Source organism: Lathyrus oleraceus, chromosome 5, assembly GCF_024323335.1.
Source record: "Lathyrus oleraceus cultivar Zhongwan6 chromosome 5, CAAS_Psat_ZW6_1.0, whole genome shotgun sequence".
Lineage (NCBI taxonomy): Eukaryota > Viridiplantae > Streptophyta > Magnoliopsida > Fabales > Fabaceae > Lathyrus > Lathyrus oleraceus.
Genome location: NC_066583.1, coordinates 272,487,070 through 272,499,305, shown reverse-complemented (window position 1 = coordinate 272,499,305; position 12,236 = coordinate 272,487,070). Strand labels below are relative to the sequence as shown.

The 12,236-nt window shown below is 29.9% G+C and overlaps 2 protein-coding genes across 2 annotated transcripts; one reads left to right on the top strand and one right to left on the bottom strand.

Annotated features, from left to right (window-relative positions):
• The first annotated feature begins 5,714 nt into the window (after positions 1–5,714).
• LOC127083817 (uncharacterized protein At1g66480) lies at positions 5,715–8,781 on the top strand. The gene is made up of 2 exons (XM_051024156.1): positions 5,715–6,386; positions 8,343–8,781. The coding sequence occupies exons 1-2, from the start codon at positions 5,805–5,807 to the stop codon at positions 8,406–8,408; spliced, it is 648 nt and encodes a 215-aa protein (XP_050880113.1). The 5' UTR covers positions 5,715–5,804; the 3' UTR covers positions 8,409–8,781.
• Positions 8,782–8,819: 38 nt separating this feature from the next.
• Positions 8,820–11,128, bottom strand: LOC127083816 (inositol 1,3,4-trisphosphate 5/6-kinase 4). Its single transcript, XM_051024155.1, has 2 exons — positions 10,901–11,128; positions 8,820–10,553 (listed from the first exon to the last, which is right to left on the bottom strand). Exon 2 carries the CDS (start codon positions 10,531–10,533, stop codon positions 9,037–9,039), a length of 1,497 nt encoding a protein of 498 aa, XP_050880112.1. The 5' UTR covers positions 10,534–10,553; positions 10,901–11,128; the 3' UTR covers positions 8,820–9,036.
• Positions 11,129–12,236: the final 1,108 nt, after the last annotated feature.

Genomic DNA, 12,236 nt, shown 5'->3' with positions numbered 1-12,236 from the left:
CCTGCATAATCCAATAATTCCTTTTATAACTTCCATCAGGTACAACCATATCAGATGACATGACCTTGTGTATGTCATCTGAAACAATCTTGCATGAACCTGTCTTCCATTTAAGCTCCAGCAGGTACATCCAATATCAGAAGCCATGGCATTGTATGTGGCATTCTGAAACAATCCTGCTTGCACATGTTCTTGAACTCCAGCAGATACATAGGATATCTCATGTTAAGACATCACATATGACATCTTGTGAACACTCTTTGTTTTACCAAAATTGCTGCCAACACTTAGAATCAACACCTGTTGCTAGGATCGAAACAATCAGGTTGGTTGTTGGTCTAGAAAACATGAAGAACTGGCACACATGTTAGATGGATGTGAAATACGTGTTCCTGAATGACCCCTTAGATGAAGAAGTTTATGTTGCACAACCAGTTGGATTAGTAAAACATTGCGAAGAAAGCAAGGTATACAAGTTGCATAAAGCACTACATGGACTTAAGCAAGCTCTAAGAGCTTGAAATAAGAAGATAGACAGTTTCCTAAGGGAGAAAGAATTTGTGAAGTGCACAACTGAGCACGAAGTATATGTAAGAAGAAGCAACAGTGAATTGCTTATACTATGTCTCTATGTCGATGGCCCGTTGACAACAAGAAATTGCAAGAAAGAGATCGAAGACTTCAAACATGACCTAAGTGAGGAGTTTGAAATGTCTGAATTGGGAAATCTCTCATATTTCCCTGGCATCGAATTCTACAAGAGTGGTAGAGGCTTGATGATACACCAAAGAAGATATGCAGGTGAAATACTCAAGATATTTGAGATGCAAGATTGCAATCCAGCTTCGACTTCAATTGAGCCCAGATTGTAATTGTCAAAAGAAACTGATGAAGATGATGTCGATCCAACGCAGTACAGAAGACTCATTGGATCACTTTGATACCTTCGTCACACAAGGCCTGATCTAGCATACAGTGTGAGTATGATAAGCAGATTCATGCAGAAGCCAAAGCTATCACATCTAGCTGCGGCGAAGAGCATACTAAGGTATCTGAAAGGAACTCTCGATTATAGCATTTTGTTTCCTGCAGCTGATGAAGAAAAAGAATGCAAGTTAGCGGGATACACGACTCAAGTTGGTGCAGTGTTGCTGAGAATAGAAAATCCACAACTGCCTACATGTTTATGCTATGTGGTGTACCAGTTGGTTGGAGTTCAATAAAGGAACCAGTAGTAGCATTATCATCGTGTGAAATAGAGTACATAGATGTTTGTCTATGTGCATGTCAAACAATGTGGATGGTGAATCTGGTAGAAGAGATTACAGGGAAGAATCATGGAGCAATTACCATGAAGATCGAAAACATGTCTGTTATCAATCTGGCGAAGAATCCGATAGCGCATGGACGAAGCAAGCACATCAAAATGAGGTTCCACTATCTTTGAGAGCAGGTAGCAGAAGAGAAACTAAACTTGGAATATTGCAGAACTGAGAATCAGATTGCAGATATCATGAAGAAGGGAGTGCAGGTCGAAGTGTTCAAGAAGTTAAGGGCTATGATGAATATATATAGCTTAGACACAATGAATTAGGTGGTGTGTTGAATTGTAATTCCTTGTATCGAAGCAGGTTGCTCGGCAGAAGCAAGAAAATGTTGAATCACCTAGGTGTCGAAATGTCGAAGAGTATCTCACAGTAATGTTAGACTTAACTTTATTTGTTTATTTAGCTGAGTTAGTTAGGTTAGTTTTGGGCCTTACTTGAGGAGCAAGCAAACCCAAAATCTATAACCCTTATTATTATAAACACTTGCGTTTTACAGTTGCAAAAAGAATAAAGAATCACAATTTGTGAGCAAAGAGAAACCCTGCAAAATTAATTCATCTTCTTCTCTTTCTCGATAAGCCCTAACTCTTTTCTTTCTCAATTCAATTTTATTTTCTTGTTTTCATCATCATTGTGTAGCGATACAATCTTACAACTAAGGTTGGTTGATTCACTCAATTGAAGAGTGAAGAACAAGAGGAAATTTGATCTGTGTGATTGAATCTTGTTCATCAAGATTGACTTAGAATTACTCAAAGTTTTAGGTTTAATCTCATCATATACTAGTTGACTTAGGATCAGTGAAAGGGAAGAAACCATTCTCCTAACAATTCAAGGAATCAAGTCGTCTGATGGTCACAAAGTTAGGGCAAACCACTTTTTAGGTCTTTATCTCAAGCTCGAGAAGCTATATAAATACCTCATTTCAGAATAAGAAGGAGATCTTCAATTTCTCAACAAAAAAACACATACATAACTTCTCACTACTCTTAATGACCAAATCTTATGTATTCTCCAAATACCCTAAACACTTTAGTACAACCCTACAAACATAGGACTATGTAATTGTACTTTTAACTAATACACCAGATTTGTGAGAAATACATAAGTTGTATTGAACAATCACCTACAAATATTATTTTAAAAGTTATATATTGAATTTTCTTAAAAATTTAAAACTTCATTTTTCACATAAAATTTCCAAATTTAAATTAATTAATACGTGTCCTCTGAACAAAATTATAAGACTTTTTTTTACAATGATCACGACTATACTAGTGTACCCCAAAGGTTAGGTTGCGTTGGTCCAAGTTATTATACTGCAATTTAAGATGCATGTTTTCATGTTTGTCGAAGAGAGCGTAGTTGGTAGGTATAGTTCGTTGAATTATAGGATCTTCGAATCTTGAAATCAAATAATTCAATTAATTTTTTAATTACTTCCTAAATTCCTTTTTAACTGTTGCATATATAAAAAAAATTGACCAAAAGAAAAATATTTTTATTTAATTATTACTTTTAATGTTAAATGTAATATTAATTATTAATTTTTCAACAATACTTCTAGTTATTTATAACTGAAGAATAATAAAAAATATAAGTTGTTTTAGGTATTTTATATCAAATTTTAACTTGTTTTAGGCATTTTATATAAATTAAAAAATATAATTAATTTGTATAAAAAAATTATATGATTTTACAATATTATCTTCTATTTATTAGATAGTAGAAAAGAAATAGAGGATATACTAAAAAAATATTAATACTATATTAAAATCATATAATAATTTATATTTTAAGATTTTTTTTAGTCAATTTATAATCTAAGATGGAGAAAGTATCAAATAGTTATTTAATTATAGATCTTTATCATTTTATTTCGACTCAAGTGACTTATATTTGACCTAGCAGCTAGCTTTGTAAAAAGACTAGTTATAACTACAGACATTTGAGTAGTTGTTTGGTGAGATTGCATTAGATATGTTCCTAGACTTAGATTTTGAGAGGACTTGGTTACCAATTAGGTTAACTATTTTTCAATGGTTTTCATGTTAGCTTTTCTAGTACATGTAGCTATATATTTTATTTATTTGTTTAGTTTTAAATATACTTTAGTTAATAAAACACAAGATTTATGATAACATAAAACTTTCATATTTGAATCATACATATACACATAATAGTAATAATCAAATTAATTAAAAATAATAAAGTTGTTTCAAAAAATTATTTATATAGTGATAAATATTGCTACATTTTATATGTCATATGTGCCGACAGAAGAAATGAAAACAAAAAACAGAATAGTAGATCTGGAAAAAGTCCATATTGTTAAGAATTTAATATAAGGTGCCAAAAAAAAACATCTTTGGATCTGAATAAGACACTGAAATAGACACATATCGTTTCAAATTTCAAAGCATAAAAAAGTAAATAGTAGAAGAAAATGTGAAGAGACTTCTAAATGGCCATTTTCTTCCCTCCAAAAGTTGCCTAATATGTTAAAAGCCATGCAGCATGCGTAGTTTTAGAACTATAGAAGTATACATAGTTACATACGTATTTTTATTTATAATTACACTATACATACATTGAATAATAATCATGAATTATTGTATCTGGAATACTTTCAGTTTTAGTTTCACTGAGAGGTTTATAATCTAAAAGGCCTAAACCAATTGGTTTTATCTTATAAACTCTATTAACATTTATAATTTTTATTAGATGTTGGAACAAGAAGTGTTTCTTTTATAGATCTAGACAAATTTGATATGAAAAGAATATACAGATGGGAATCCACATCTTTTTCTTTTTCTGTATTTCAATGGGACGTGAAAAGTTAGCTTGGCTCCACATATTTATTAGAAGGTGACATTTTTAGACCATCTCTTTGAAATAACTTTAGTTCTAAGGATAGTAAAATTAACTTCAAAATAAATAAATTTTATAACAAAATTATTTTAATTAGTCGGTCTTCAAATGCGATTCTTTTTTAAATAAAAATATCAATTGACGAATTTAAATATAATCGTCTCAAACTTTTGATTTAATGTGTATAAAAAGTTGAAATAAATTAATCATATATATATATATATATATATATATATATATATATATATATATATATATATATATATATATATATATATATATATATATATATATATATATATATATATATATATATATATATATATATATATATATATATATATATATATATATATATATATATATATATATATATATATATATATATATATATATATATATATATATATATATATATATATATATATATATATATATATATATATATATATATATATATATATATATATATATATATATATATATATATATATATATATATATATATATATATATATATATATATATATATATATATATATATATATAATTTATCATAATTTATTCATTAAAAAAGTACGTTTAGCACACCCTAAAAAAACACATTATTAAATTAGATTTATTAAATAAGATTCATACCTACAATTTATCGTGTTTGTTTTCATTATCATATAATTTTTATTTTCATAACAAAAACTTCTTCTTACCTTATATAATTTAAAATAAAATAGAAATATTAATATAAATCGACTCAATTGTTAATTGTGTATAAACATTTCATTTTTAATATGCAAATTCGAATATGTAATATTTTATTTTTCCACATTTAAAAGTGAAATTATATATTAAATTATAACCCCTAAAATATTAAAACAAAACAAAAATGTTAATATGGTAGATATAAAATATCAACTAACATCACTTAAAAACAAATATACGCTTGTATAAAGTAAAATACGCCTAAAAAGTGAAAATAAAAATCTACTTTTGATTACTATAATCAATTAACTTACCAATTTTTTTACCAATTTACCCGTTAGTAGATATCTGTTTTATGCCAACCGCCAAAAAAATCTACATCTAATTATTTTTTATCAACTATAGACACATTTATTTATTATTTTTTTAGCAATTGAGCTGGTTTGATTTGATGGGACAGTTATAAACACATTTATTATAACATGTTATTGGTTAATTTTTGCAAAAGTTAACCTTAAAAAAATGGGTAAGAATGTAATTGTAACAGTTATATTACAACCATCAAATCGACATTAACATGTAACACTTTATTTTGCTTTGTAAATCTCTAGATTCACACTACTATTACATAAATAATTATGAATAAAGTCATAGATACTTTCTTAATTCATATGGAATTTCTTCCTAATTTCCACTAATTCACACACTATTTGCTTTTGTCACTTACTAAATAACGTATCCCGTGACGGCAATATTAATAAACATAGCAAGTATTAATATATTATTATTATTATTATCATCTCCTATTAATATTATAACCTTGTAGTCTAGTCTAGAAAGATAGAAACACAAGACAACCAATCGAAATTGAAAATATCAAAAGAGAAAGAAAAAGTGTAGTAAAAGATGGGAAACGTTATGATAAGAAGAAACAAAAAAGCAAAGGTGATGAAAATAAACGGAGAAACCTTCAAGCTAAAAACTCCCGCTAGAGCAAACGACGTCGTTAAGCACTATCCCGGTCACGCTCTTCTAGACTCACAAGCGGTTAAACAGTTTGGGCTTCGGGCCAAGCCACTTGAGCCCTACCAAGAACTAAAGCCCAAGAAAATATATTTCTTAGTTGAATTACCCAAGCTTCAGCCCGAGCCACTGCCTAGGAGGGCGCGATCTACTGGTATACGTGGCATGAATGCCATGGAGAGGCTCGATTTTTTGATGCTGTCGAAACGGAGCGTTTCGGATGTGTCTTTGGTGAAACGGTCCGGCTTAGGTGATGGTGGACCCGGTTTGGTTCGTGATGGATCGACTCGGGTGAAAATGAGGCTTCCGAAGGCGCAATTGGATAGGTTGATGGAGGAGAGTTGCGACGGAACGGAGGTGGCGGAGAAGATTTTGAGTTTGTATATGGGAAATAATGCCGCCGTGGAGGGTGGTGGTGGAGTGAATGAAGCCAAATTTGAGATTCATAATCAAAGGTCACGAAGGGTACGTGTTTTTTCAATTATCATCTGTTATTATTTTGTTGATTTTTCAAATTTTGTGAATTGTTTGGATTTTGCATGTGAATGTGGGATTTTTTTTTGTTGACAACTTGCATGTTGATTATTATTATTATTATTATTATTATTATTATTATTATTATTATTGTTATTATTATTATTTATTATTATTATTATTATTATTATTATTATTATTATTATTATTATTATTATTATTATTATTATTATTATTATTATTATTATTATTATTGATTATTGATGATAAATAAATAAAACTTAAATAAGCAATTCAAAGGTTTTGGTGTGTATACACGCTATTTTTTCTTTGCTGATTTTGTAAGTGTTGTTTTGTTTGTATTGTAATTTAATTGTTTTATTTCTGTGATGTGAAAATAAAAAATAATAATAATGTTAGTCAATTTTTAATTAAGTTTTGAGTTTCTTAATCTACTTTCTCGCCAAAATATATTATTGAAAATATATTTTTTTAAGTATTATATTTTCACATCAAATATATTACTGAAAGGACTATAATGTGCAGATGGATGATTTTCATGAATTTGAATCATTAAAATATAATAGATAGGGATGACAATGAGTACCATAATACTCATATTCGTTTAAGTGTCAAAATTAGTATCGATACATGTGTTTTATGGATACTTAAGTAAACATGCATTCTTATTAAAAAATAAATAAATTATTTATAAAATATCATATTATTTTAATATTTCAAAAAATTTATTGTTGAAATAAACTAACACGTATATTAAATATATAATAGTTTAATATTGATATACTTTTTACGATGAATAGACATATATTTTTATATAATAATATAAATTAAAGTATATAAATATAAATTAAAATATATAAATTAAAATACATAAATATATATTGTACGGAATGAGACACCTGTTCATACCCGTAACCATACCATTTACTTTTGTGGATAATTATTAGAATAGTATCTGCGTCCATTTTTTTATTAATTTATATCCTATTTATTGTGAAAAGTTTTATAGAATATCCTCAATTAAATTGCCATCCCTAATTATACTTAATTAGACAATATCTTTAAGATAATGTAAAAATGTATTTATAAAAATTTGATTGATACAATGAATAATGATATATAACGTGTTTTCAACACATTCTCTCAATCTCTACTTATTAAAAAAATTGAGTTCTATAAGATTCAGGTGAATTAGTGTGACTCATCATTGTAGTTATTAAAAATTAGACACCATTTAAATTTAAAAAATATGACTTTATAATTAAGAAAAGCCACATGGGAAGAGTATATATATGGAATGATGAATCAACAAAAAAATTCAGGAACGAAGAATTTTCTTTTTAGCTGACCATAAGATGATATTGAATGAAAAGTTAACAATAAGATCAAATTTTAAAATGTCAAAGTGTTGACATTTTCAAACTCAATAACCAAAAATTCTGGAAACCATTTTATATACAGAAAAGGGGATAAAATCTTATGAACGAAAGTATAACCGAGACAGATTATGAATATTTATTTCATTTATGATATGAGTTGCAATCAACCTTATCTTGCTGATGCCAAGAAGAAAGTTGAGGAAATAAAATTTTATTGCAAATTTTACATAACGTGGATGAATATTTTCTATTATCTTAGGCTTTGTATGTTGTTTATGACGTTTCTTACTAAGCTATCTAACATGGTAACATGCCTCACGCCTTATTCTTCAATGTAGAATTCATAAGCATAAGTCAAATGTAAGAATGAGATAACTTCAAAAGTTGATTGATGCTTATTTTAACATTGTTGAAAAGTTATAGTTAAATACTAAATTAGAAAAATGGTTTTCTTCCAAACAATTACGACTACAACAAATCATATAGAATAATGTTATTAAGTAATGTGAAATTAAGCTAATGTTATTAGCTGAATTTGAATTTTCAGAAACGAGTGAGTTTCAGTCCAGTTGAAGAAGGAGAAATTCATGAAGAAGCAGCAGCAGCTCAATAGTCACTTGTCAATAGTAGTCCTAGTATTTTAACTAGAAGCAAGACATAGCAGCACCAACACAACCCTTCTTTGTGGGAGATTCTGAAGCAAGTTAATTTTGTCCTCAACTCTGTAGCAAATGTATTCATAGACATCTCTATGCATTTTAACACTTATAGTACTCAGATTAGGTTTGATGTTTGGGCATAGATGACCCGAAGTGGACCTTTTTTTCTGGTTATGGATCCTAAGAAAGATCAATTTGTGTGGAAGACTCAGACCTATGTTTGTATAAGGATTTTAGAGAGAAAAAGGATGTAAAAATAAATATTTCCTATGTCAATTATATGTTACAATGAAAGGAATAAAATGATTTTGAAGACTCAGACCAACACATATCACCTAACATGTATACAAATTTAACTACCAGCATCCAACAAATTTCACATGATTTATTTTTCATGCAAGGCAATAAAACACCAAATAGCATAAGCATTACATTGAATTGTATAATAACTAAAGTGTTAAGTATTTCAAACTTCAAACATTGCAACACTAAAATTATTCAACCTCATTTTTATCATGATAGGATCCGGTGAGGTTTGATGTAATCACGGGCAAAATTTCTTGTCGAAGTCGTGATGTTCATTCAAGCACGTGCTTGTTTAGAAACCATACTGTCAAACTTATTTCTGATGGCCGCCCAGAAGGCAGGGATAGAGATGTCATCCGGTACTTCCTTAAACGATGGGAGGTAGTTTACATCCACGATTACATGATCATGAGTTCCTTCTTGAATAACAACATCAAAACCAAAGACTGTGAGACGAAGCCTTTTCCTAAGCCAATTTGCAGCATCCGTAACCAGCTTAAGGTCAATAGACTCGTTACAAGCTCCAGAATCCACAGCGGTGCTTTTATCGGTGGGTAGAGATTTCAAGCTATCAAACTCTAGAGGTTTGAGATCATTACCAGTAGATAATTTCATTAAAATATCAGCATTTGGTATCGACTTTTTCACAGCGTAGAAAACTTTCTCACCCAAGACATAAAATTTGTATAAAGTGGACGAATGATCCACGTATTCCTGAATAACAGCAGGTAGAGGAACGTTTAAACTCTTAAAATCTTCAACTCTGAAAACTATTGCCATCTTATGCGCATCACTGACACCACAAGCAACATTAGGTTTCACTATACACGGAAGAGACAACCCAGCTTCAGCAAATTTAGATGCAAAATTAACTTCGCTAAAATTATCAACCTTCAGAAAACGGGCCCCTCTTATCAAACAGCTACCTTCGGTATTCAATTCTAACAAGCCAAGTAGAACTTGTTGAATTTCTAGCCGATCCAATATAGGATAAATGTTAATCAGTGGATCAACCACACAGAAATCCTGATTCTGATCCAAATACCTTTGCAGTTCTTGCATGTGTTGTGTAAACGTAAGTTTGTTCTCTTCAATGGATAAAATTTCATCAGTGGCCTTATGAAGGACAATGTCAACATCTTTTAACTGAGACGCTAAAGGAAGCGTGGCCATAAGAGGCACAAACATTAAACCATTTTCTGTAGGACACAACGGGAATGCACCCCTCTTCGCAAAATCTTCAACACGAGAAGGCTTCATCGTATAACCCACAGTCAAGAAATTGTTTCCGGCTAACCTCTTATTTAACCGACAAATCGTCAATGGCAACTCCGCTAAATTCTCAATATTTGGAGAGTCGGATTCACATGAACTTTCACTTTCACTTTCACTTTCCCCTCCAACATTCAGAACAACAACCAACCAATTATAACTTCTTAATTTAGGTAATAACAACTTCTTCTTACTAGAAACCAGATAAATAACACTCTCATTCTCAATATCACACCATTCAGGCATAACAACCTCATTTACAGGATCATTTAAGACAAACCAATGAAGTGAGTATAAACTAGCTATTCTTTTCAGAATACTAACCTTATCGTTCGGAAGATCAACACTATAAGCAATTCCAACATGCGTTCCGGACAAAAAGAGTGTTTTGATGAGAGATTCAACTCCTGGCTGTAGTGATGATACATTTTTATCATCATCACCATCTCCTCCAACCAAGAGTACCGATTCATCCAATATGACACCTTTCACTACACCCATCTCTGAGAGTGGATGCAACACTACAAAATCACAATCATTATCAGTTTATCACAGCTTTTTCAAATTAAAAAAATGTGACAGTTATAATCAAATAAAATCTAAGTAGAGATTATGAAGAAGAAATTTAAAAAAAATCACAATTTGTTTGAATTACTGTGGCGGCTGCTAATGGTAATCGAATAAAACACAGTGCATATGTAATATTTAGAATCAGCGGATCGAATTAGGTTAATGATGGCAAACTATAAAACCATCAAAAGATGAAAAATGAAATTCATAATAGTTAAATAAATTGTATAAGAAATTGTGTAAGAAATTTTAGAGTCCCATTATCAATCACTACATGAAAGGGGAAGAAAATTCTTACCTTAAAGATTTTGTTACTGCTGTTACAGGACGTTGAGGATGATCTCAGACTGGACTTTTCGGGAAGTAGAGTAGTTAGTTCATTGTTGCAAATCCGGCATGTTTCTAAAACAACAAGGGCAAAGCGGATGCCAATTCTATCAAAATAATCACTTCTTTGTCCCCTATTCAAGAAATTTTTGGGTATTTTTCCCTTTAAATTTGGATAGATGTCACTTCACATCCCACAATTGTGCCAGGACATATTTTTAAAATAAAAATTATTATATTTATAATATTATTTAATTTAATTAATGATTGATAAATTAATTAATATTTATGAAATAATTGATTAGTAGCATCTCAAAATCAATTTCACTAAAGATGAATGTATAATTGAAGATGAAGCTATATATGAGATAAAACTTATTAGTAAGAGAATCTACAATATTTTTATGATATTTTTAGATGATCTCTCTTTAAAAATAAAATGTCGTGTGATAAGCAATAATGATGCATGACTTTGGCACAAGAGAATAACTCATACTCATATGGAATATTTAAACAAACTAGTTAAGTATGATCTTGTTATTGATCCACCAAAGATAAAGTTTATCAAAGATAGATGATCTGATGCATGTGAAAAGGGAAAGCAAACCAAAATAACTTTCAAGCCAAAGAATGTAGTATCAACTATAAGACCACTTCAATTGATTCACATTCTGCTACAATTACATAAATTATGTGATGCATGACTTATGTTATTTTTATCATGAACTACGAGGTTTTGATCCTCCATTGCACTTTGTTGTACGTATGCATGAGACTTCAAAAGTCTTGCCAAACACAAAAATCATAAAAAATATTTATTTCCCCATCGCTCCAATCTTTTACAAACAACACCTATTTTTCAAACTAAAAGGCACATTTTCAAAGAGGTTCTCATGGAGTACCATGGATGTTTAGGGTGTTAATACTTTCCCTTTGCATAACTAACCCCCTGACCCTTGTTCTCTTTTTAGTAGTTTTGTTTTAAAACTCCTTCGAGTTTTGTTCATACTTTTCCCCTTTTCCTTTGAAAACAATAAAAGCGCGGTGACGACTCTTGTTTTATGAGTTAAGTTAATCAATAACTTAATCTCAAAATTCTTACCGCTACACCCCTCACTTAATCGACTCCCGAACCCTAGTGTCTCACTCTTAACTTTTAGGTTTTATCATTATTTCCTTGTTTCTTAGGAAGAAATAAAGGATGATGACGACTCTGTAATTTTCCAGCCGCGGCAATCAGTAACTAATTCATCCTCCTTAGATGGTACTTCATCATTCTCTTTTTCCTTCGGCTTGACTTGTTTAGG

Bases quoted from the DNA above. Each gene is read 5' to 3' on its own strand.
- LOC127083816 (XM_051024155.1), bottom strand. From the start codon at position 10,533: ATGGGTGTAGTGAAAGGTGTCATATTGGATGAATCGGTACTCTTGGTT.
- LOC127083817 (XM_051024156.1), top strand. From the start codon at position 5,805: ATGGGAAACGTTATGATAAGAAGAAACAAAAAAGCAAAGGTGATGAAA. The intron at 6,387-8,342 runs GTACGTGTTTTT...TTGAATTTTCAG, and splicing joins ATAATCAAAGGTCACGAAGG to AAACGAGTGAGTTTCAGTCC.